At 49.1% G+C, this 26,438-nt stretch overlaps 1 protein-coding gene across 1 annotated transcript in view; it reads right to left on the reverse strand.

Moving 5' to 3' along the window:
- Positions 1-6,253: 6,253 nt before the first annotated feature.
- Positions 6,254-26,438, reverse strand: part of LOC149431407 (zinc transporter ZIP4-like) — a 59,832-nt gene continuing 39,647 nt past the window's right edge. The window contains exons 4-12 of the mRNA XM_089665626.1: positions 20,200-20,426; positions 17,438-17,612; positions 16,597-16,769; positions 12,812-12,967; positions 11,456-11,566; positions 9,172-9,223; positions 7,835-7,987; positions 6,710-6,897; positions 6,254-6,635 (exon numbers count right to left, since the gene is read on the reverse strand). Coding sequence (XP_089521752.1) covers positions 6,507-6,635; positions 6,710-6,897; positions 7,835-7,987; positions 9,172-9,223; positions 11,456-11,566; positions 12,812-12,967; positions 16,597-16,769; positions 17,438-17,612; positions 20,200-20,426 — 1,364 coding nt within the window. The 3' untranslated portion in view covers positions 6,254-6,506. The remainder of the gene's footprint in view (positions 6,636-6,709; positions 6,898-7,834; positions 7,988-9,171; positions 9,224-11,455; positions 11,567-12,811; positions 12,968-16,596; positions 16,770-17,437; positions 17,613-20,199; positions 20,427-26,438) is intronic.

Consider the following 26,438-nt stretch of genomic DNA (forward strand, 5'->3'; position numbering starts at 1 on the left):
CTTGCGGTCTCCCCCTATCCTTGGGGTCTCAGGCTGGGTGGCTTGCGGTCTCCCCCTATCCTTGGGGTCTCAGGCTGGGTGGCTTGCGGTCTCCCCCTATCCTTGGGGTCTCAGGCTGGGTGGCTTGCGGTCTCCCCCTATCCTTGGGGTCTCAGGCTGGGTGGCTTGCGGTCTCCCCCTATCCTTGGAGTCTCAGGCTGGGTGGCTTGTGGAGCTTCCCCGTATCCTTGGGGGTTTCTGGCAGAGTTGGCCACGAGGGTCCCGCCGCAGCTGGGATCCCTCAGTGGCTTGGCAGCAGAAGAGGATGATCGGGAAGTGCCCAGCACTCTCTTAAACCGCTGTAGGACGCTTCCCGGTCATCCTGGTAACCAGGGGCGGGCCGTGGGCGGCATGCCTCGTTGCTCGGCAACGAGGCACACCCCCCTGGGTACGGGTCGCGCTCTCATGAGCGCGGCCTTTGTCCGGGCAGCATTCGTAGGCGCGCAAACTTTCGTGCACACGCTACGAATGCCGGGACTGGGTGGCGTCAGCCTGGCGCCGCGGTCCGGAACACTTCTGAACGCAATGATGGGGCACTATTCCTCCCACTGACACCAATGATGGGGCACTATTCCTCCCAATGACACCAATGATGGGGCACTATTCCTCCCACTGACACCAATGATGGGGCACTAATCTTCCCGCTGACACCAATGATGGGGCACTATTCCTCCCACTGACACCAATGATGGGGCACTATTCCTCCCACTGACACCAATGATGGGGCACTAATCTTCCCGCTGACACCAATGATGGGGCACTATTCCTCCCACTGACACCAATGATGGGACACTATTCCACTGACACCAATGATGGAACACTATTCCTCCCACTGACACCAATGATGGGGCACTATTCCCCCCACTGATACCAATGATGGGGCACTATTCCTCCCACTGATACCAATGATGGGACACTATTCCTCCCACTGATACCAATGATGGGACACTATTCCTCCCACTGATACCAATGATGGGACACTATTCCTCCCACTGATACCAATGATGGGACACTATTCCTCCCACTGATACCAATGATGGGACACTATTCCTCCCACTGACACCAATGATGGAACACTATTCCTCCCACTGACACCAATGATGGGGCACTATTCCCCCCACTGATACCAATGATGGGGCACTATTCCTCCCACTGATACCAATGATGGGACACTATTCCCCCCACTGATACCAATGATGGGACACTATTCCTCCCACTGATACCAATGATGGGGCACTATTCCTCCCACTGACAACAATGATGAGGCATGACACCAATGAATAGTGCCTCATTATTGGTATCCGTGGGAGGAATAGTGCCCCATCATTGGTGTCAGTGGGTGGAATAGTGCCCCATCATTGGTGTCAGTGGGTGGAATAGTGCCCCATCATTGATGTCAGTGGGAGGAATAGTGCCCCATCATTGGTGTCAGTGGGAGGAATAGTGCCCCATCATTGGTGTCAGTGGGAGGGAATAGTGCCCCATCATTGGTGTCAGTGGGAGGGAATAGTGCCCCATCATTGGTGTCAGTGGGAGGGAATAGTGCCCCATCATTGGTGTCAGTGGGAGGAATAGTTCCCACTCATTGGTGTCAGTGGGAGGAATAGTGCCCCATCATTGGTATCAGTGGGAGGAATAGTGCCCCATCATTGGTGTCAGTGGGAGGAATAGTGCCCCATCATTGGGAGGAATAGTGCCCCGTCATTGGTGTCAGTGGGAGGAATAGTTTCATACCCCACTTCCCATAATCCTGTTCTTTGTTTACAGGATGAAGAATTCGTCTGAAATTATTCCAAGGGACAAATACGGAAAATGTTCACTGATGATTTTCATTTAATCAGTACAGCTTCTGTCCGCAAATACACCCCCCCCTACAATGGGTGCGATGAGCGACTGATCCAGGACAGGGAGGACAGAGGACAGGGCCCCTCAATTCTATTGTGTCAGTGGGATAGTGGCCGCTAGTAAATTATCAGTAGAACAATGGCTCCCAGGGGGTGTATAGCTTCCTATATAATTGGTGTCAGTGGAATAGTGGGCCCCAGGGGAAAGTAGTAGTAGAACTCTGGTGATGCAGTGGTTGTGGATCCTCCATTGGGCCACTCTGAGCAGCAGCTGTTGGAACATAGAGGAAGCGTGGCCCGGTGGTTGGGCCCCTGGATTACGATACTGTGCCTTGGAAAAGTCCCCTCCCCCTGAAATGTCCTCCATGATGTCATGTTACAATATATTCCCCCTCCCCCTGAAATGCTCCCCATGTTGTCATGTTACAATGTATTCCCCCCCCCCCCCCCCCCCGAAATGCCCCGCATGTTGTCATGTTACAATGTATCCCCCTCCCCCCTGAAATGTCCTCCATGTTGTCATGTTACAATGTATCCCCCCCCCCCTCGAAATGCCCCGCATGTTGTCATGTTACAATGTATTCCCCCTCTCCCTGAAATTCCCCCCCTATGTTGTCATGTTACAATGTATTACCCCCCCCCCATGTTGTCATTTTACAATGTATTCCCCCCTGAAATGTCCCCCATGTTGTCATGTTACAATGTATTCCCCCTCCCCCCGAAATGTCCCCATGTTGTCATGTTACAATGTATTTATTGGGATTGGATGTGATGGACACAAAGTGGCCCATAATGGTGAAGTGGAAGGAAAATGAGAAATGGTTTCCAACATTTGTGACCAATAAATCTGTGAGAAGTGTGGTGGCATTTGTATTCGACCCCCCCGGAGTCAATACTTTGTAGGACCCCCTTTGGCTGCAATTCCAGCTGCAAGTCTTTTTGGGGATGTCTCTTTGCACATCTGGAGAGGGACATTTCTGCCCGTTCTTCTTTGCAGAATCCCTCAAGCTCTGTCAGATTGGATGGAGAGTGTCTGGTCACAGATTCTCCATTGGATTTAGGTCTGGACTGTGACTGGGCCATTCTAACACATGAAGATGCTTTGATCGGAACCATTCCATTGTAGCTCTGGCTGGATGTTTCGGGTCGTTGTTCTGCTGGAAGGGGAACCTCCGCCCCAGTCTCAAGTCTTCTGCAGACTCTAACAGGTTTTCTTCTAAGATTGCCCTGTATTTGGCTCCAACCATCTTCCCATCAACTCTGAGCAGCTTCCCTGTCCCTGCTGAAGAAAAGCATCCCCACCACATGATGCTGCCACCACCATGTTTCACGGTTGGGATGGTGTGTTCAGGGTGATGTGCAGTGTTAGTTTTTTGCCACACATAACGTTTTGCTTTTAGGCCAAAATGTTCAATTTTGGTCTCCTCTGACCTGAGCCCCTTCTTCCACATGTTTGCTGTGTCCCCCACATGTCTTCTCACAAACTGGAAACGGGACTTCTTATGGCTTTCCTCCAACAATGGCTTTCTTCTTGTCACTCTTCCATAAAGGCCAGATTTGTGGAGCGCACGACTATTATTATACAGTATTTATATAGCACCAAAGGGTATGCTCAGCGCTGTACAGTAGCAAGGGGGACAGAACATGAGACAAGACAGTAACAATACAATACACGAGGGGTTTGAGGGCCCTACTCTTTCCAGCTTACAATCTAGGAAGGAGGGGAAGGTGGTACAGGAGGAGATGGCTGGGGGGGATGGAGTGGAGGAGGTTAGTTGTTCGGTGAGGTCAGGTGTTAGGTGAGGTTGGGGTAGGCTTCCCTGAAGAGGAGGGTTTTCAGGGTGTGCCTGAAGGTGAGGAGGTTAGTTGACAGTCTGATGGATTGGGGTAGGGAGTTCCAGAGGATGGGGGAAGTCCTGGAGAAGTCCTGGAATCGGGCGTGGGAGGAGGAGACCAGGGAGCTAGAGAGTAGGAGGTCCTGTGAGGAGCGGAGGGCACGGGTAGGGTAGTATTTGGGTATCAGGTCAGTTATGTAGTTCGGGGCGGCATTGTGAATGGCTTTGTAGGTCAGAGTTAGCAGTTTGAATTTGATGCGTTGGGCAATCGGGAGCCAGTGAAGGGATTGGCAGAGGGGGGAGGCAGATGTGGAGCGGTTGGTGAGGTGGATGAGTCTAGCCGCTGAGTTGAGGATCGACTGCAAGATCTAGATAGCAGTTGGATGTGGGGTAGGAAGGAGAGGTCGGAGTCCAGGGTGACACCCAGGACTTTGGCGTGTGGGGTGGGAGAGATGGTGGCGTTGTTAGTAGTGATGGAGAAGATGGGGCTGGGGGGATGACCAGGAGCTCGGTTTTGGACAGGTTAAGTTTGAGGAAATGGAGTGACATCCAGTCTGATATGTCGTTTAGGAGGTGGGCGATGCGGGCAGAGAGTGAGGTGGGGGGTGGAGAGGTAAATTTGGGTGTCGTCGGCATAGAGGTGGTAATTGAAGCCATGTGAGTGAATAAGTTTGCCAAGGGAGGAGGTATAGATGGAGAAGAGGAGGGGCCCGAGGACAGAGCCTTGGGGGACCCCGACAGAGAGGGGGAGGTGGCAGTGTTGTAGGTGACGCTGAAGGAGCGTTGGGAAATGTAGGAGGAGAACCAGGAGAGAGCAGCGTCCTTGATGCCAAGGGAGTGCAGTTTGGCAAGGAGGAGAGGGTGGTCAACAGTGTGGAAGGCCACGGAGAGGTCGAGGAGCAGGAGGATAGAATAGTGGCCATTGGCTTTGGCGGTTAGTAGATCGTTGGTGATTTTAAGTAGGGCGGTTTCGGTGGAGTGTAGGGGGCGGAAGCCGGACTGTAGGGGGTCAAGGAGGTTGTTATCAGTGAGGTAGGCGCTTAGACGATTGTAGGCCAGGCGCTCAAGGAGCTTGGAAGTGAGTGGCAGCAGGGAGATGGGTCTAAGGTTGTTAAGGTTAGTGGGGTCAAGGGAGGGTATTTTGAGTATGGGGGTGATGTGCGCGTGCTTTAGAGGGGAGGGGAAGGTGCTGGTAGAGAGGGAGAGTGAAGATGTGGGTGAGGGAGCGAATGATGGAGGAGGGGGGTGACTGGAGGAGCTGTGAGGGGATAGGGTCCAGGGGGCAGGTGGTGAGGCGGGCTTCAGTGAAGACCTTAGAGACCTCCTCGGGGGTAGTTGGGCTGAAGGAGCAGAGTGTTGGGGAGGTGATGATGTGCGGGGCATTAGGTATAGTGGGGGGTAGTGCGGCTATGAGGTCGGGGGAGGGGACGGTTGAGGGGTTAAAGAAGGGCGGGAGGCTGGGTGGAGAGGTGGATTGTGAGTTGACAATGTCCTTACGGATTGCGTCAATCTTGTTTTGGACTAATAGTTGTCCTGAGGACAGATTCTCCCCCCTGAGCTGTGATCTCTGCAGCTCCTCCAGAGTTCCCATGAGCCTCTTGACTGTTTCTCTGCTGAATGCTCTCCTTGCCCGGCCTGTCAGTTTAGGTGGGCAGCCATGTCTTGGTAGGTTGGCAGTTGTGCCGTACTCTTTCCATTTTCGGAGGATGGATTGAACAGTGCTCTGTGAGATGGTCAAAGCTTGGGAGGTTTTTTTTTTTTTTATATAACTTGACCCTGCTTTAAACTTCTCCACAACTTTATCCCTGACCTGTCTGGTATGTTCCTTGACCTTCATGATGCTGTTTGTTCACTATTGTTCTCTAACAAACCTCTGAGGGCTTCACAGAACAGCTGTGTTTATACTGAGATCACATGACACACAGGGGGACTCTATGTACTAATTAGGTGACTTCTGAAGGCAATTGGTTCCACTAGATTAAAGGGGGCTGAATACAAATGCCGCCACACTTTTCACAGATTTATGGGTCACAAATGTTGGAAACCATTTCTCGTTTTCCTTCCACTTCACAATTATGTGCCACTTTGTGTCGGTCCATCACATCCAATCCCAATAAATACATTGACGGTTCTGGTTGTCACATGACATGGGGAACATTTCACGGGGGGAGGAAGACTTCTTCAAGGCGCTGTAACTTGTACCTGCTGGAGAAAGCAGTGGGAGTGTTTGTAAAAACCTATAATGGGTGGAGAGCGGAGTTCCCCGAGTAGATGTGCCAGGCGGGTGGGCCCCTCACAATCCTGTCACTGTGGTGACTTCCCATGGTGGGTCTCCCCATGTCAGGATCGGGGGACCCATGTTCCTCCATCATTGACCAGTGTGCTCCTACAAGTTGGAGAACCTCATCTCCTCCCATCTACAACCACCGTCATTAGACATGTGTTTTTAATAATCTCTAGGTGGGGCCCTGTAAAGGTAGCGGGCCCCTGGTGACGCTACGCAGCAACATATCCAACTTGTGACACCACCAGACATTTTGTTTAAATAATTGTATTGAGTACAAAACAGTACAGCAGTGAAATCCTGAGGACGAGGAACGATGGGAAGACGGAGGATGAAGGTCACACTCATGGGGCGAGTCCAGAAAGTGCTATGAGTGGATCACCTGATTGGGGCCCAGAATGTCTCTTCTGAAGGAACAACGGAGGTCCACCATGATGCTGGACAGAGCTGGGCGGATCCCATACTGGGTCATACCATGTCCTGCTAAGGTCTGAAGGAGGTTCCTCAGAGGGCAATATTCTCCTCAAAGATGGACAGCAGCAGAAGGATGGCCCAGCCCACAAGGAGCCCCAGATTGTGGAGGAGGAAGATCAGCCATGGCCGGTGGTCTTTCACATTCATCATGGCTGGCAGCTGGAAGAGAAGAGGAGGAGTCAGCGGGGGACGGACAGAGGAGAGGACGGAACGTTTCTGGGAAGGGTGCTCACCATGTCTGCCAGGGCCACATACAGGAAGAGCCCCGTGGCCACTGTGAAGATCCATTGCTGGATGGCTTCATTCGCTGCCACCGACAGGGCGATGTACAACCCGATGAAGGATGTTAGAGCGCTGCCGAAGTTCAGGAGCAACGCCCGGCGCACCGTCAGACCCGCGTGCAGCAGAGCCGCAAAATCACCTGCCGAGACAAAGCATACAAACGTCTGTATCACCCTGCAGTGGGAGGAGCATACCTCCATCTATGCCACCCTGCAATGGGAGGAGCATACCTCCATCTATGGCACCCTGCAATGGGAGGAGCATCCCACCATCTATGGCACCCTGCAATGGGAGGAGCATCCCTCCATCTATGTCACCCTGCAGTGGGAGGAGCATACCTCCATCTATGTCACCCTGCAGTGGGAGGAGCATCCCTCCATCTGTGTCACCCTGCAATGGGAGGGGCATACCTCCATCTGTGTCACCCTGCAGTGGTAGGAGCATACCTCCATCTATGTCACCCTGCAATGGGAGGGGCATCCCTTCATCTGTGTCACTCTGCAATGGGAGGGGCATACCTCCATCTGTGTCACCCTGCAGTGGGAGGAGCATACCTCCATCTATGTCACCCTGCAAGGGGAGGAGCAACCTCCATCTATGTCACCCTACAATGGGAGGAGCATACCTCCATTTATGTCATTTTGCAATAGGAGGAGCATACCTACATCTGTGTCACCCTGCAAGGGGAGGAGCATACCTCTTTTTATGTCACCCTACAATGGGAGGAGCATGCCTCCATCTATGCCACCCTGGAGTGGGAGGAGCATCCACCATCTATGTCACCCTGCAGTGGGAGGGGCAGACCCCTATCAGTGTGTGTCGCCCTGCAGTGGGAGGGGCAGACTCCTATCAGTCTTTTGCACTCTGCAGTGGGAGGAGCAGACCTTTATCAGTCACTTTCTACCTACAGTGGGAGGGGCAGATCCCTATCAGTCTGATTCGCCCTGCAATTGGATGGGCTGACTCCTATTAGCCTGTTTCACCCTTCAGTGGGAGGGGCAGTCCCCCATCAATCTGTCACCCTGCCGTGGGAGGGGCAGCCATTTTCCCCTGATTTTATCCAGATCAGGACTCACCCAGCTCATGCGGCAGTTCATGACACAACACAGCCAGTGACGTGGCCAGTCCCACTTTCCAGGACAGTGAGAATGCGGCTCCCATAGCCAGACCGTCCGCAAAATTATGTATGGCGTCACCAATGGTGATCATGTATGGGATCATCCGCAGCTCTGCAAGACAGACAAAGACACAATGGGGTGTATGTGGAGGGAGGGGGTGGGGGATGGGGAGGGTGTACAGGGCTGGGGTCACCTCTAGCTCTGTACATTGGGGATCCCCTCTCTGTAATGGTTTCCCACCACAGCCAAACCACATGGGGGGATTTATAATAAAATCACAGAGCTATTCTTCATGTACATTCCTTCCGTGTCAATGGCGGCAAAACCGAATGTTATTACGTCGCGTTCCTTCTGGGTGGAATGTCATCTATTCATAAACCAGAGAGAAACCGAAGTTACGGCATTATGTCCACTAGATGGCGCTGAAGTCCTATGATCATCATCGCCATCTAGTGGCCATAATGTGATAATCCCTCATCCACTCTACTGTATGAATGAGAAACATCCGACCTGCAGAGGAAATATCCAACTAACATTCAGATCCGTCCGATTCATACAGAATGAATGTAGGTGCAGATTATCACCCCATATTATCATCGCCCAGTATTATCACCCCATATTATCATCGCCCAGTATTATCACCCCATATTATCATCACCCCATATTATCATCGCCCCATAATATCATCACCCCGTATTATCATCACCCCGTATTATCAACGTCCCGTATTATCACCGCCCCGTATTATCATCACCCCATATTATCATCACCCCATATTATCATCACCCCATATTATCATCGCCCCGTATTATCATCACCCCGTATTATCATCGCCTCGTATTATCACCGCCCCGTTTTATCACCGCCCCATATTATCACCGCCCCGTATTATAATCACCCCATATTATCACCGCCCCATATTATCACCGCCCCGTATTATCACCCCATATTATCATCACCCCATATTATAATCACCCCATATTATCACCGCCCCATATTATCATCACCCCATATTATAATCACCCCATATTATCACCGCCCCGTATTATCACCGCTCCGTATTATCATCGCCCCGTATTATCACCGCCCCGTATTATCATCACCCCGTATTATCATCACCCCGTATTATCATCACCCCATATTATCATAACCCCATATTATCATCACCCCGTATTATCACCGCCCCGTATTATCATCACCCCATATTATAATCGCCCCGTATTATCATCGCCCCGTATTATCACCGCCCCGTATTATCACCCCAGGGTGTGCAGTGTATATCTGGCGGTACTTACCTCGGCTCTTGGTAGGTCTTGTACTCTTCTCCGTCTCCACGTCGGCGCTCACCTGCAATCATAGAACGATCTGTCAGATATCCTGTCATTCCTGTATTGTCATTGGCTGATTTTTATCATCAATAATTACATTTCTGGTTCCTCTTTTCCGGCAGATTATCTGCATTGGACACACATTACAGGATACGTTTCTGGCAAAGAAAATGAATTTCTGTTGCCGTGTGCTCAATATTTCATGACTATATCAATGGATAGTAAATTCCTGGCTAATCCCGTCATTTCCCTCTACTTCCTTACTGAGTGACAACACTGTACCAGCCGATCCTCCATCTGCAGTATTGCCGCTCACACCTGCATTCTCCAGCTTTCTTCTGGAAGGAAGCCATGCTCTGATCTGAGCCTGAGCATTATATGAAAGAACGTGTCCCTGGAATCCTTTTAGAGGTGCATGATCCTCCCTCTTGGCCATTGGATGCTTCAGGCTTTAGCTGTGCAATCTGCTGATCACTCTATTAGAGTGTAGTCAACAACTAATCAGCAGAATGCACGGCTAAAGTCTGCGGCACCCTGTCTAAAGGGGTGGGTGAAGGCATCAGGAACATGCACATCTAAAGGGATGCTGGGGATGTTTAATTTCAAATAATGCTCAGTTTGAGAACTTCATCACATGCTAATCCTCACCTTGGACAGTGTGGTGTGGAGGTACACGGGCTCCATCACAGGACCACAAAATAAAAGATTAAAAAAAGGTATCTGAGCTGAGTGGAATGGATTTAATATGTGCCGGTATTGTTGGGGTCTTATTAATGGTCCAATACAATATGCAGTTCTGTTAGGTGTATAAGCAATGTAATGGTGAGGATTGCTAATATCATTATACGGGATTTATGGCACCAACAGTTTGCTCAGCGCTGTACAATATAACGGGAGACAATACAGCAACAATACAGATCAATACAAGAGGGTTAGGAGGGCCCTGATCCTGGGAGCTTACAATCTAAGAGGGAGGTGCTGGTGGTACAAAAGGTAGTAACTGTGGGGGATGGACTGGTAGGAGGAGTAGAAGATTCCATTATTAGCTGAGGGCAGGATAGGCTTCCCTGAAGAGATCGGTTTTCAGAGATCGCCTAAAAGTGGGCAGAGTAGGCGATAGTCTGATAAACTGGAGTAAAGAGTTCCAGAGGATGGGGGAGGCCCTGGAGAAGTCTTGGAGACGAGCATGGGAGAAGGAGACAAGGGAGCAAGAGAGCAGGAGGTCATGGGAGGAGCGGAGAGAACGGTTTGGGTGATATTTGGAGACGAGATCGGTGATGTAATTTGGGGCGGAGTTATAAATGGCTTTATATGTGATTGTTAATGTTTTGAATTTTATTCGTTGGGCAATGGGAGGCCAGTGGAGGGATTGGCTGAGAGGGATGAAAGATACTGAGTGAGGGCCAGTGGAGGGATTGGCTGAGAGGGATGAAAGATACTGAGTGAGGGCCAGTGGAGGGATTGGCAGAGAGGGGTGGAGGACACTGAGTGGAAGCCAGTAGAGGGATTGGCAGAGAGGGGTGGAGGACACTGAGTGGAGGCCAGTGGAGGGAATGACAGAGAGGGGTGGAGGACACTGAGTGGAGGCCAGTGGAGGGAATGACAGAGAGGGGTGGAGGACACTGAGTGGAGGTCAGTGGAGGGAATGACAGAGAGGGGTGGAGGACACTGAGTGGAGGCCAGTGGAGGGATTGGCAGAGAGGGGTGGAGGACACTGAATGGAGGCCAGTAGAGGGATTGGCAGAGAGGGATGGAGGACACTGAGTGGAGTCCAGTGGAGGGATTGGCAGAGGGGGGTGGAGGACACTGAGTGGAGGCCAGTGGAGGGATTGGCAGAGAGGGGTGGAGGACACTGAGTGGAGGCCAGTGGAGGGATTGGCAGAGAGGGGTGGAGGACACTGAGTGGAGGCCAGTGGAGGGATTGGCAGAGAGGGATAGCAGACATGGAACGGTTAGTAGGGTGGATGAGTCTGGCAGGAGTAGGAGCAGATGGGATGTAATCAGGGTGCGGGGGGATCATAGACTAAGCGTAATCAGGTTATGGAGTAGGAGATATGGAGTCATCAGAGTATTTGGGAAGAGGTGATGGGGTATAAGCGGGATATGATGAAGAGTAGATGGAGGTAATCAGGGTGCTGGGGAAGAGTAAATTGAGAGTATTTGGGGTATTGGGGAAGAGCCGGTATTGAGTAGTCTGGGTATTGAAGTCGGTCTGGGAGGAATGTCGGAGGATGGATGGACTCTATCATACCAGATCTGCCTGTGATGAAAATTGTTTCTCCTGTTTCCTTCTCTTCTGCTCCTCGTGGTAGGTCTGCAGGGACAGGCCATGGTCACAGTGCCCTTTGTGGTCCTCTTCATTCTGTATGCAGAAAATACACAGAAATTACCTTCTATTTTCTCTATTGATCAGAGCATCCAACTGCAGCTGAAGTAATCAGCGTCTTTATTACCTTTTCTAATCTGCTTTATGAACGGGAAGAGGAGAAGCTGATTGGTTGTTAGTACAGAAATACAGAAGGTTGAACATTCAGACATTTCATAAGAGGCAACATATGACATACAGTATACATGACATCATACATAACAATAAACCAAAAAAGAGTCTCTGTTATCAGATATTCTCCACCCCATATGAAATGAATTGGCCTGACTCTCCTTCCCACAAAGCTCCAAACTTATTGCACGGGGGAGGGAGCTGTATGGCCTTCCCCCAAGTAAAGCACCAAACCTCACACATGGGGAGGAGCTGCATGACCTTCCTCTTAGGAGGAAACCAAACTTTACACATAGGGAGGAGCTAAATGACCTTCCCCCAAGGAAGGCATCAAACTTCACACATGGGGAGGAGCTGTATGACCTTCCTCCAAGGAAGGAACCAAACGTCCCACATGGGGAGAAGCTGTATGACCTTCCTCTTAGGAGGAAACCAAACTTTACAGATGGGGAGGAGCTATATGATCTTGCCCCAAAGAAGGCATTAAACTTCACACATGGGGAGGCACTGTATAACCTTCCTCCAAGGAGGGAGCCCATCTTCACACCTGGGGAGGAGCTGTATGACCTTCCTCCAAGGAGGGAGCAAAACTTCACACATGGGGAGGAGCTGTATGACCTTTCTCCAAGGAGGGAGCAAAACTTCACACATGGGGAGGAGCTGTATGACCTTCCTCCAAGGAGGGAGCAAAACTTCACACATGGGGAGGAGCTGTATGACCTTCCTCCAAGGAGGGAGCAAAACATCATACATGGGGAGGAGCTGTATGACCTTTCTCCAAGGAGGGAACCAAACTGCACACATGTGGAGGAGCTGTATGAACTGCCTCCCTAGAGGGAGGAGTCAAACTTCATACATAGAAGGGGCTGTATGACCTGCCTTCCTGAGGAAGGAGTCACACTTTACACTTGGGGGGGAGCTGTATGGACTGCCCCCTAGAGGCAAGAGCCAAGCTTCACACGTGACCAGTAATGATGTCACAAATGTTGGTGAGCAATCTAGGCTCCTGCTAGAACCTTATAATCTGTTCTATGGGATGGATGGCCTGGGGGGGAGGAGAAGGTTTAATCTTCCACACCCTAAGCTGATTTTCCAGTGATTGGGACTCACCTTATCTGCCATCAGAATATTGAACAAACTCTCCATCAGAAAGAAGGCATAGAGACCCCCCAGAACTGCCAGCAGCTTCCAAATGTGTGTGCGGTCCTCATCTTCTCCGTTATGAGCGTGACCGTCTGTGTCACTGTGTGAGTGCAGACCCAGGAACTGCGGAGACAAGGGGGAGATGAGCCGTGGCATGCAGGACCCCCCATTGTAATAATCACAACATACGGTGAGGTTACATCCTTCTTGTGGTATTTATAGTAAGGGGTATTATACTGTATATGAGATGCATTCTGGAGTCACATTTTACATGGTGCAAATGAAGCTTTGAGTATATTCTACATTGATGGTGGGTTTAGGTGTGTTTACCTAATTTTAACATGCAGCAATGTGTATTTTGTATTTTTTGCCTGGAAAAAAATGTATATCTGCTACTCATATGGTACACAATATGGTCAAACCTTTGTGCAAACCTATATGAACTTGTAGGATCTCTCATCCCAAACCATGGTCATTAATGTCATTAATATTGGAGTCACCCCCTTCCCTATGGCCATTTGTATGGAGTCACCCCCAACCAAAGCCATTAATATGGAGATGCCCTCTCCCATGGCGATATAAATGGAGTTGTCCCTTCCCCATGGCCATTATTATGGAGCTGCCTCAAACCATGGTCATTAAAATGGAGTTGCCCTCAACAATGGCCATTAAAATGGAGTCACCCTCAACCATGACCATTAAAATGGAGTTGTCTCCAACCATGGCCAATAAAATGGAGTTGCCCTCAACCATGGCCAATAATATTGAGCTGTCCCCAACCATGACCATTAATATGGAGATGCCTCCTCCCATGGACATTAATATGGGGTTGTCCCTCCCCCATGTCAATTAATATGGCATTGCCCCCTCCCATGGCCATTAAAATGGAGTTGTCTCCAACCATGGCCAATAAAATGGACTTGCCCTCAACCATGGCCATTAATATGGAGTTGTCTCCAACCATGGTCAATAAAATGGAGATGCCCTCAACCATGGCCATTAATATGGAGTTGCTCCCAACTATGGCCAATAATATTGAGCTGTCCCCAACCATGGCCATTAAAATGGAATTGCTCTCAACCATGATAATTGATATGGAGATGCCCCCCTCCAATGGCCATTAATATGGAGTTGTCCCTCCCCCATGGCTATTAACATGGAGTTGCCCCCAACCATGGCCATTAATATGGAGTTATCCCAACCATGGCTATTAAAATGGAGTTGCCCCAAACCATGGCCATTAACATGGAGTTGCCCTCAAACATGGCCATTAAAATGCAATTGTCCCCAGCCATGGCCATTAACATGGAGCTGCCCTCAAACATGGCCAATAAACTGAAGTTGTCTCCAACCATGGCCATTAAAATGGATTTTCCCTCAACCATGGCAATAATATTGAGTTGTCCCCATCCATGGCCATTAAAATGGAGTTGCCCTCAATCATGACCATTAATATGGAGTTGCCCTCTTCCCTATTATCAATAACTCATATGGTACACTATACTGCAAACATTTTGTGCAAACTTATATGTACTTGTAGGATATTTCAACTTGGAGGATATCACACCCCAAACCATGGCCATTAAAATGGAGTTGTCCCCAAACATGGCCATAATTATACTGTCTACCCCCTGCCATGGCCATTACAATGGATTTGCAAACCTTTGTGGTTATAACTAGAGATGAGCGAATTTCTCAAAAATTCGATTCGGCTGATTCGGCGAATTCCAGTATGAAATTCGATTCGATGCGAATTAATTCGCTACGAAGTTAACTTATTAAAAGGGTTTCTAGGCTTCAGAGAGCCTTTAAATTAGTGCAGAACACTGTACCTTTAATTTAAATGCCCTTGGAGATGAGGAAGGAGAAGGAGAAGGATGAGAAGAAGGAGAAGGAGAAGGATGAGAAGAAGGAGAAGGATGAGAAGAAGGAGAAGGAGAAGGATGAGAAGAAGGAGAAGGATGAGAAGAAGGAGAAGGAGAAGGATGAGAAGGAGAAGGAGAAGGATGAGAAGATGGAGAAGGAGAAGGATGAGAAGAAGGAGAAGGATGAGAAGAAGGAGAAGGATGAGAAGAAGGAGAAGGATGAGAAGAAGGAGAAGGAGAAGGATGAGAAGAAGGAGAAGGATGAGAAGAAGGAGAAGGATGAGAAGAAGGATGAGAAGAAGGAGAAGGATGAGAAGAAGGAGAAGGATGAGAAGAAGGAGAAGGATGAGAAGAAGGAGAAGGATGGGAAGAAGGAGAAGGAGAAGGATGAGAAGAAGGAGAAGGATGAGAAGAAGGAGAAGGATGAGAAGAAGGAGAAGGATGAGAAGAAGGAGAAGGATGAGAAGAAAGAGAAGGAGAAGGAGAAGGATGAGAAGAAGGAGAAGGATGAGAAGATGGAGAAGGAGAAGGATGAGAAGAAGGAGAAGGATGAGAAGAAGGAGAAGGATGAGAAGAAGGATGAGAAGAAGGAGAAGGATGAGAAGAAGGACAGTTCTGTGACAGTTTCTGTCTATTTCTGACAGTTCTGGGACATTCACTCCATACAGCGGTTGAAACATTGTATCTATTTGTTTCCATAAATGACATTCTGCAGATACACTTAGAGGAGCGCTGCAGATACACTTTTTGCCGGCTTGGAATTATTCTTATTTTCATCCTACTTCTTCTTCTTCTTCTTCATCCTCATCCTCTTCTTCTTCTTCTGAGGATGAGGATGAAGAAGAAGAAGAAGTAGGATGAAAATAAGAATAATTCCAAGCCGGCAAAAAGTGTATGTGCAGAGTTCCTCTATTTCTGACAGTTCTCTGACAGCTTCTTCACATGTACAGCGGTTGAAACATCTGTATCCTAAATGGAAACTAATAGATACAATGTTTCAACTGCTAAACATGTGTTCCTTCTGTCAGAGAACTGTCAGAAATAGCGGAGCTCACTGCAGGGACACTTTTGCCGGCTGATCGGGAAATATTCGATTCGCGCACCCGAAGTAGGCAAAATTTCGGATTCGACGCGAATCGAATATTTCCTGAAATTCGACTCGAATTCCGGTTCGCCTGGTTCGATTCGCTCATCTCTAGTTATAACATCCTCCACTCTTCTGGGAAGGCTTTCCGATTGATTTTGAATGGCGCCTATGGGAAGTTGTGCCCATTTGTAAGATTGGGTACTGTTGCTGGATGAGAGGACCAGTGGCGATCCCATTCATCTCAAAGGTGTTCAGGAGGTTTGAGGTCAGGGCTGTGTACAGGACACTTGAGTTCCTCCACACCAGACTGGTGATCCATGTCTTTATGGAGCTGGCTTTGTACACAGGGATATTCATGGGGGAACAGAAAAGGGTCTTCACCAAACTGTTACCACAAGGTTGGAAGAGCCCAATTGTCTACGTTGTATGATGGAGTATTACAGGACCCTTCACTGGAGACACCTGAACTCCATCATTGGAGGGGAGTTACTTCCATTTGGCCATATAGTGTACTGTATATGTGGGCTCCAATACATACATTGATGCAGTGAAGCTGATGCAGGCTGCAAGCTTCATAGCTCATGGTTATAATTTTGTGTTTGGGATTGTCTGAAGAAGGGCAAACCTGAGCTGTGGCCTGGTGTCAGTATGGGGTAAATCTGCCTCTTCCCCTCCTGGGATCCTGAATGCCAGCACTGTGCCTGCCCATCCATAGGGTATTATGTGGATTGTATGAAAGCCTAGACTCCAAACCCCCCCACGACCCCCCCAACCTCCAGCCTGAGGCCTCTGATCATTACCTGTGGGATGAGGTGCAGAATGGCGTCTCCAGTCAGAGATCCGACCGCCAGGCTGACGAAGAACTGGATGACATACTGGTAGAGGCTGGTGCAGGTGGTGCAGAGAAGGATGGTGATGCCGAAGATGGAACACAGGCACACTATCAGTGTGGCGATACTGCCGTATATATACTCTGTGTGATGGAGAGGATGAGAAGAGGAGCAGAAGAAAGAGAACATTATAAGGAAGATTGTCCTCAGAGAGGAGAAAACAAATATATCCATATAATCCCCCAATAGCAGAGAGTGATGATGTCATGGACAACAGGACCACAAATAGACCAATGTCCTCTGATTGTAGAGTGCAAAATCTTCTGGTACAGAGACTGATGTGACTGGCTCAGTGATCTCTGTACAGCACTGCGGTATATGTCAGAGCTATATACAGTGGTACCTCGGTTTACGAATTTAATGCGTTCTCCGGGACGTTACGTATTGCAAAAATTCGTAAACCGAAATGCGGTTTCCCATAGGAATGCATTGAAAAACACCTCCACACTCGACGCCACGTGCTACCCACAGACTCCAGTATACACAGGGGTGGCGTTATAAATCTCCTGGGCGCAATGCATCCTGGGGAAACTTGTTTCATATTGCAAAAATATTCGTAAACCAAGGCATTATTTTCAATAGATTTTCATTCGTAACCGAAAATTACATTAACCGAGGCGTTCGTAAACCGAGGTACACCTGTATATTGTATAATAATAATAGTGTGTGACTCTGGGGGCACATTGGAGTGTAAGCTCCTGTGGTGTAGACACAGATATTACCGTCCCTTAATATTGATGTGGTCACTTACTCTCAGCAGTGCTCAGTTGTCCATCAGTGGCATTGCGTGGCGTGGTCTTTGGACAGAGTCCGGTGAGCTGCTGTTGGATTAGACTGGTGCTGATGTCTGGAAATTGCTCTGGAGAGATCCCTCTCATCTCATCCACCCCATAGATAGCCAAGATCTCCTGAGGGCTGAAACATTTCTGGAGGGGGAAAGATGTGTGAATATTGTCAGCGCTCCTTGCTGAGTGATAACTGTGAATTGCTCCCCAATCCCTTTGACTGGCATTAATACGGACTGCAATAGGCACAGAGAAGCCCCCCATGTGCAATGTCTGTGCTGGCATGACCCCATCACACACCAGATGCCTGTAATTCCACCTCCTCCTCCCTTTTGAAGTGGCAGACAAGGCAGGTACACAACTATCCTCCTGGCATATTGCAGATACATGAACGATGTATACCAGGCACTAAACTCCTTGACTTTCCACCGACAGGGACACTGTCATGACATCACCACTTGAAGCCTTGGAACCCTGTTAGTGCTCCATGAGTGCCCTGTAATGAACACGTCTGGCAGCTAATGGATGGTGTGCATATAAGCAGTACACAGTATGGGACCTCTATACTGGACCTCCTCCACACAACAGGCCAGAAGACCAAGTACTTGGTACAGATGGAGGACTCTCTATGGACCAGTATATTCTATCACCTGTAATATGGTAGAAGGAAAGCTCTGGGCAGGGGATGAAAGGACAGGCCAGAAGACCAAGTACTTGGTACAGATGGGTGGACTCTTTATAGACCAGTATGTTCTATCACCTGTAATATGATAGAAGGAAAGCTCTGGTCAGAGGATGAAAGGACAGGTCAGAAGACCAAGTTCTTGGTACAGATGGAGGACTCTCTATGGACCAGTATGTTCTACTGCCTGTAATATTGGTAGAAGAAATGTTCTGGGCAGGAGATTAAAGGAGTCGGTAAGGCAGAAGACTCTCTATGGAATGTTATGTTCTTCTGGCTGTAATATTGATAGAAGGAAAGCTGTGGGCAAGGGATCAGAGGACTTGGTACAGATGGAAGACTCTCTATGGAATGTTATGTTCTTCTGGCTGTAATATTGATAGAAGGAAAGCTGTGGGCAAGGGATCAGAGGACTTGGTACAGATGGAAGACTCTCTATGGAATGTTATGTTCTTCTGGCTGTAATATTGGCAGAAGGAAAGTTCTGGGTGGGGCATGAGGGAACTTGGTAAAGCGGATAACTTTCTATAAACCTGTATGTGCTACTGCCTGTAAAATTGGTAGAAGGCGTGTTCTGAGCAGATGAGAGGATTTAGCACAGATGAGGGACTCTCTGTTGAACATTATGTTTCTCTGGCGGTAATATTGGTAGAATGAATGTTCTTTGGTGGGCATGAGAGGACATGACAAGGTAGGGTACTCTCCATGGACCCGTATGTTCTACTGCCTGTAACATTGGTAGAAGGAATGTACTGGACAGGAGACTTAGTACAGATGGGGGTCTCTCTCTGTGGAATGTTATGTTCTTCTAGCTGTAATATTGGTAGAAGGAAAGCTGTGGGCAAGGGATGAGAAGACTTTGTACAGATGAAAGACTATCTATGGACTGGTATGTTCTTCTGACTGTAAAATTGGTAGAAGAAATGTTCTGACCAGGAGATGAAAGGACTTGGTAAGGCAGAGGACTATTTATGGACCGGTATGTTCTACTGCCTGTAACACTGGTAGAAGGATTGTTCTGGGCAGGAGACTTGGTAGAGGAAAAGCTGTGGGCAATGGAGGACTCCTTACAGACTGGTATGTTCAAATAGCTATAATATGGGTAGGAGGAAAGTTTTGCTTAGATAATGAAAGGATTGGGTACTGATGGAAGACTCTGTATGGAATGGCAGGTTCTCCTGGCTGTAATGTTGGTTAGTTGACTTAGTACAGATAGAGGACTCCATAGGGAATATATTCTGAATATCTCAAACCTTCCAAGAAGCCAAAATGTATCCTTTATAAAGTGAATCATGTTATATGGTGCAACCTGATCACTATATGTCACCAATAAAATGAATAATTTACTCAGAAAATACACAGGCTGCCATTACTGTGCCCGACTTTTGGAAAGACTCATCACTTGGATGTTAAGGTGATCCTAAGGCTTTGGTACTTTGAGTCGTTAATCAGTAGGCAAATCAAAGGTTTTGACTTATTTCTGATGTGGTGAATCTTTGTTCCAGGTCTGTGACTTGGAAAGTACTGTATGTTGGCTGGGGTGGCGAGGCAAGTAAAGGTTTCAGGAGGAGGCCAGCAATGGCAGCCTCCCTTTTTCTATCAGCACAGATTTCCTTTAACCCCTCCAACAGTGTCATGTTACAGGTGTAATTATATAACATAGCATCCACATATGTGGGACATTTATAAACGTTCATAAATGATAATCTAACCCAATAAAATTATGGTGTGCATCTCTGGCCCCACCCCATCCAATGTGGTTCCATTCCATCCAATGTGGTTCCATCCCATCTAATGTGGTCCCATCCAATGTGGTCCCATCCCATCCAATGTGGTTTCATCCTATCCAATGTGGACCCATCCAATGTGGACCCATCCCATCCAATGTGGACCCATCCCATCCAGTGTGGACCCATCCCATCCAGTGTGGTCCCATCCCATAAAATGTAGTCCCATTCCATCTAAAGTGGTCCCATCCCATCCGATGTGGTCACATCCCATCCAACGTGGTGTGCAGAAGAAGATCATTAAATAAAAGAAGATCACCTCATCCCAAAGAATCACACGAGTGGTTTCAGAATCTCCTAAGCTCCGCCTCCTCCTGCTGCTTTCTGTATGATTTTCATGATTGTGGTCGTGATCATGGTCGTGGTCATGGTCATCATGGTTGTGGTTGTGGTCGTGGTCATGGTCGTGGTCGTGGGCATGGTCGTGGGCATGGTCATGGTCATCTTGGCTCAACAGCTTCAGTGTAGTCATCAAGGAGGTAAGTACTGAAAAACAAAATTATATTTGTATGAGCATTTAAATTGGACCTCTGCTCATTTTCCCCACGTTATCTAAGCTTTCTTTAACCCTTTCACTGCCAGAGTTGTTTTTCCTTCGTTTGCACATAATATAAAAATAAAATCATTTTAGGCCTGAAGATTAGTTAAACCCCCTAAACAGTATATATTTTCTGAGAGCAGAGACCCTGGAGAATAAAACGGTAGCTGTTCAAAAATTTTTATGTCACATGAATTTAGTGCAATGGTTTATCAAACACAATTTTTCAGTAAAAAACCCCTAACACTGGTGCACACAAGCGCAATATATTACCAATTTTTTTTTTATATAAAAGATGGGGTTACATCGAGTACATAGATACCCAACACATCACACTCTAAAACTGTGTGTGCCCATGAAATGACGGCAGCTTCAGTACCAAAAAGTGTCTTTAGGAACTGCTTTAAAAGGCCCAACAGGTCATCAGTTAACTGGGATTAATGGCCAGTGGCACATATTGCCACTGGCCACTACAGCAACACAAAGGAGCTACATCATCAATTCATGAAAAAGGTTAAGGGGCTACCAATGAAAGGGGGGGGGGGGGGGTAATTATATAGCATAACGCCACTGAACACCAATTTAAGTGTTATGATTGCAGAAACTGGAACCAACATTAGGGGCTATTATTGTGTACACTGGCACCAACGTTGGGGGTTATTATTGTGTACACTGGCACCAACGTTGGGGGTTATTATTGTGTACACTGGCACCAACGTTGGGGGCTATTATTGTGTACACTGGCACCAACGTTGGGGGCTATTATTGTGCACACTGGAACCAACGTTGGGGGCTATTATTGTGCACACTGGAAGCAACGTTGGGGGCTATTATTGTGTACACTGGCACCAACGTTGGGCGTTATTGTGTACGCTGGCACCAATGTTGGGGTTATTATTGTGTACACTGGCACCAATGTTGGGGGTTATTATTGTGTACACTGGCACCAATGTTGGGGGTTATTATTGTGTACACTGGCACCAATGTTGGGGGTTATTATTGTGTACACTGGCACCAATGTTGGGCGTTATTGTGTACGCTGGCACCAATGTTGGGGGTTATTATTGTGTACACTGGCACCAATGTTGGGGGTTATTATTGTGTACACTGGCACCAATGTTGGGGGTTATTATTGTGTACACTGGCACCAATGTTGGGGGTTATTATTGTGTACACTGGCACCAATGTTGGGGGTTATTATTGTGTACACTGGAACCAATGTTGGGGGTTATTATTGTGTACACTGGCACCAACGTTGGGGGCTATTATTGTGTACACTGGCACCAATGTTGGGGGTTATTATTGCGTACACTGGAACCAACGTTGGGGGCTATTATTGTGTACACTGGCACCAACGTTGGGGGCTATTATTGTGTACACTGGCACCAATGTTGGGGGCTATTATTGTGTACACTGGAACCAACGTTGGGGGCTATTATTGTGTACACTGGCACCAACGTTGGGGGCTATTATTGTGTATGCTGGCACCAATGTTGGGGGCTATTATTGCTTATGCTGGCACCAATGTTGGGGGGTATTATTGTGTACATTGGCACCAAGGTTGGGGGCTATTATTGTGTACTCTGGAACCAACGTTGGGGGCTATTATTGTGTACACTGGCACCAACATTGGGAGCTATTATTGTGTACATTGGCCCCAGTGTTGGGGGCTATTATTGTGTACACTGGCACCAACGTTGGGGGTTATTATTGTGTACACTGGAACCAACGTTGGGGGTTATTATTGTGTACACTGGCACTAACATTGGGGGTTATTATTGTGTACACTGGAACCAATGTTGGGGGCTATTATTGTGTACACTGGCACCAACGTTGGGGGCTATTATTGTGTACACTGGCACCAACGTTGGGGGCTATTATTGTGTACACTGGCACCAACGTTGGGGGCTATTATTGTGTACACTGGCACCAACGTTGGGGGCTATTATTGTGTATGCTGGCACCAACGTTGGGAGTTATTATTGTGTACCTTGACACCAATGTTGGGGGCTATTATTGTGTACACTGGCACCAATGTCGGGGGATATTATTGTGTACACTGATGTCAACGTTGGGGGTTATTATTGCGTACACTGGCACCAATGTTGGGGGTTATTATTGTGTACGCTGGCACCAACGTTGGGGGCTATTATTGTGTACATTGGCACCAATGTTGGGGGCTATTATTGTGTACTCTGGAACCAACGTTGGGAGTTATTTGTCAGGGATCCCCTCGATCCCCGCCGCGATGGTCCCGGCGCAGGCGCAGTGTGCCGCCCTGTGCAGGGACTCGAGCACTGGGTCCGGGCCTGCCGCGGCGTTCGAGTTCGCGCATGCGCAGTAGAAGCCGCGGCCGCCCGCTGGGCACCAATGGCAGTGCAGGGCGGGATATTTAAACGACCCTGAGCTGTCATTGAGTGCCTTCTGGTCTTACCTGTATCCTGTATCCGTGAACCTGTGTATTGTAAGTTGCTGACCCGGATTGTACCTGACCTTGCTGTATTTCTCCTGCCCAGACCCTTGCTTTGCCTGACCTCTCTCCTGAATGCCCCCTATTGGATTTGACCTGCTGTTGCTGACCTGGCGTGTGACCCGACTATTCTATGCCCGCTGCCTTGTACCTTGCCGTTCTCTCTGTTACCGACCCGGCCCGTCTGACCTTGCTCATCCATCCATCCCGTGCAGTGGGGTCTGCTGACCTCCTCATATCAGACTCTTCCCCGTGGGAGCCCTTGGCGCATACCACTACCACTCACGGACGCACCCAGTAGCCACGACCTGGTCTCAGGGGGCTCCAAGTCCATCCCCACCATCAGGGGCCCTGGTGAACAAGCACCCTGGGACTTAGACTCCGTGCGCTGGGGACGCCTATTCAGTGGAGTGCTAGTGGTACCGCCAGGCGGTCCCTTACAGTACCAGAAGGCCATGACTGAGTCTAGAGGAGGGCCCTCGCCGCTTGAGGAGATCTGCAGGCACCTGTCTAACTTGACGCAGGCCGTATCGGCCCTGCAGGACAGATGTCAGCAGATTGAGAATCACTTCCAGACCTGCACTATATCCGTTTCTGCCCCACAGGCCGCGGTCCCCGCACCTCCGGCCGTAGCAGCCCCTGTACCGGTTTCTGGGGCATCCGCCCCACTCCCGGCGGCCGAACCCCGAGTACCCCTACCGGAACGGTTTCATGGGGACCGCACACGCTTCAGGTCATTCCGTGAGTCCTGTCTCCTCTATTTTGAGTTGCAACCACGAACCTTTGTGACTGAATCCGTGAAGGTGGGGTTCGTCATCTCCCTCCTGCAGGGTGAACCCCAAGACTGGGCCCACCGACTGTGGGGAAAAAATGACCCTCACCTTAGCTCGGTTGACTTTTTTTTTGACGCAATGGCCATCCTATACGATGACCCACAGCGGGCAGCTTCTGCTGAAGCTACTTTGTACACGCTCCGGCAAGGCCGCCGAGCGGCGGAGGAGTACGCGTCTGAATTTAGGCGCTGGATGGGGGACACACGTTGGAACGAGTTTGCTCTCCTGTATCAGTTCCGTATAGGCCTATCAGAAGGCCTGAAAGATGAGCTCGCCCAGGTGGAGGTGCCTGAGACTTTAGAGGACTTAATTGCACTGACTATTAAGATTGACCGTAGACTGCGGGAACGCAGGTTTGAGAGGTCCAGCCAGGGTCATGGAAATCCCTGGGGGCCATTTCAAGGGCCCAGTCAAGCACCTAGGCCAAACATCCAGAACCGGCCACCTGGAGATATCCCTGAACCTATGCAACTCGGCCTGGCGCGGCCTAAACTATCTCCAGAGGAACATCAGCGCAGACGATCCCAGAACCTGTGCCTCTACTGTGGCGAAGCTGGTCATATGGTACGATCCTGCCCGCAGAAACTGAGAAAGTGCACCTCTTCTTCCTTGTCCATTGGCAATGTTAGTCCATCCCAATACTTAGTGGTGCCCCTTTCCTTTCAGCTTCCGGAAAGGACCGTGGAAGTATCGGCCATAGTTGATTCGGGGGCATGCAGCTGCTTCCTGGACATTAATTTTGCTCACCAGCAGGGTATTCCTCTCCAATTGAAACAGAAGGGGTTCAATATTTATTTGGCTGACGGTTCCCGGATAAAATCAGGGGTGGTGAACCAGGAAACCCCCTCCATCGCCACTGTCATTGCCGGCCAGCACCAGGAACTGCTCCGCCTGGATGCTATAGCTTCACCCCTCTTCCCAGTCATTTTGGGGCTCCCATGGTTACGGGCCCATAACCCCCAAATTGACTGGGAGACCGGAGTAATTTCGTTCCCTTCTCCATACTGTCGGGTATACTGCCGCACTTCGGGCCCAGGGGTCCCCCAAATCCTCCTGTGCTCTGAGGGGGAAGCTGAATTAAAACAGGTAATCCCGGCAGCCTACCATGAGTTTCTAGATGTGTTCAGCAAGCGGGGAGCCGATACTCTACCCCCCCCACCGCCCTTATGACTGTCCCGTTGACCTGTTACCCGGTTCAGAAATTCCTTTTGGGCGAATCTTCCCCCTTTCGGAGCTCGAATTGGGAGCCCTGAAGGAATATATCGAGGACAGCCTCCAGAAGGGGTTCATCCGCCCCTCCACTTCACCGGCGGGGGCGGGAATTTTCTTTGTTGAAAAAAAGGACAAAACCTTGAGGCCGTGTATCGATTACAGGGAGTTGAACAGGGTCACGATAAAGAACCGTTACCCACTGCCGTTAGTACCAGAATTATTCCAAAGTTTAAAAACAGCAGTGGTTTTTACAAAGCTGGATTTGAGGGGAGCATACAACTTGGTTCGCATAAGGGAGGGGGACGAGTGGAAGACGGCCTTCCGCACCCGCTTCGGCCATTTTGAATACTTGGTCATGCCGTTCGGGTTGTGTAATGCCCCGGCCACGTTTCAACACTTTGTGAATGATATTTTTAGGGACTTCCTGGATGTCTTTGTTATCGTCTATCTAGACGACATTTTGATTTTCTCCCCTTCCTTGGGGGAACACAGAATACATGTAGCAAGGGTATTGGGGCGATTACGGCAGCATGGGTTGTACGCCAAGGCAGAGAAATGTTGTTTTGAACAATCCAGCATTACTTTCTTGGGCCTGATCATCTCCACCGCGGGGGTCGCGATGGATCCCCAGAAAGTCGCTGCAATACTGGATTGGCCTGAACCCACGGACAGGAAAGGCGTCCAACGATTTATTGGTTTTGCAAATTTTTACCGAAAGTTCATCAAGAACTTCTCGGGTCTGGTCTCCCCCATTACTCAGCTAACCAAGCTGGGAACCCGGTTCAGATGGACACCTGAAGCTCAGGAAGCTTTTGAAGCCTTGAAGAAGTTGTTCACCTCGGCACCCATTTTGGGTCACCCAGACGCCGCCCTGCCCTACATCCTGGAAGTGGATGCATCGGAGAATGCGGTAGGTTCCATTCTCTCCCAGCGGAAGGGCACCAAGGAATTGCTCCATCCTGTAGCTTTCTTCTCACGGAAGCTTACCCCAGCAGAGAAGAATTATGATATCGGTGATCGAGAGCTACTGGCGATCAAAACGGCATTAGAGGAATGGAGGTACCTGCTGGAAGGTGCTGTGCACCCCATCTTAATTTTTACTGATCACAAAAACCTAGAATATCTGAGAACCGCCAAGCGTCTACGCCCGCGACAGGCAAGATGGGCACTATTCTTTTCTAGATTCAACTTCCACATTACGTACCGGCCGGGATCAAAGAACACTAAGCCAGATGCGTTATCACGTATGTACGAGGACGCCAAGGAGACCCCAGTACCCGACACCATCTTGTCCTCGGGAAACTTCTTGGCCCTTCAGTCGGACCTTCGTTCCAAGATAATGGAGGCATCCACAACCGTCTCTACCCCAGCCGGAGGGCTCCTCCAGAACAAGGGGGGACTCCTATGGAGGGAAGATCGGATTGTGGTGCCGGAGGAAGCCCGAA

The sequence above is a fragment of the Staurois parvus genome, unplaced genomic scaffold (genome assembly GCF_062004578.1).
Source record: "Staurois parvus isolate SC_StPar_1 unplaced genomic scaffold, SC_StPar_1.0 ptg002278l, whole genome shotgun sequence".
Taxonomy (NCBI): domain Eukaryota; kingdom Metazoa; phylum Chordata; class Amphibia; order Anura; family Ranidae; genus Staurois; species Staurois parvus.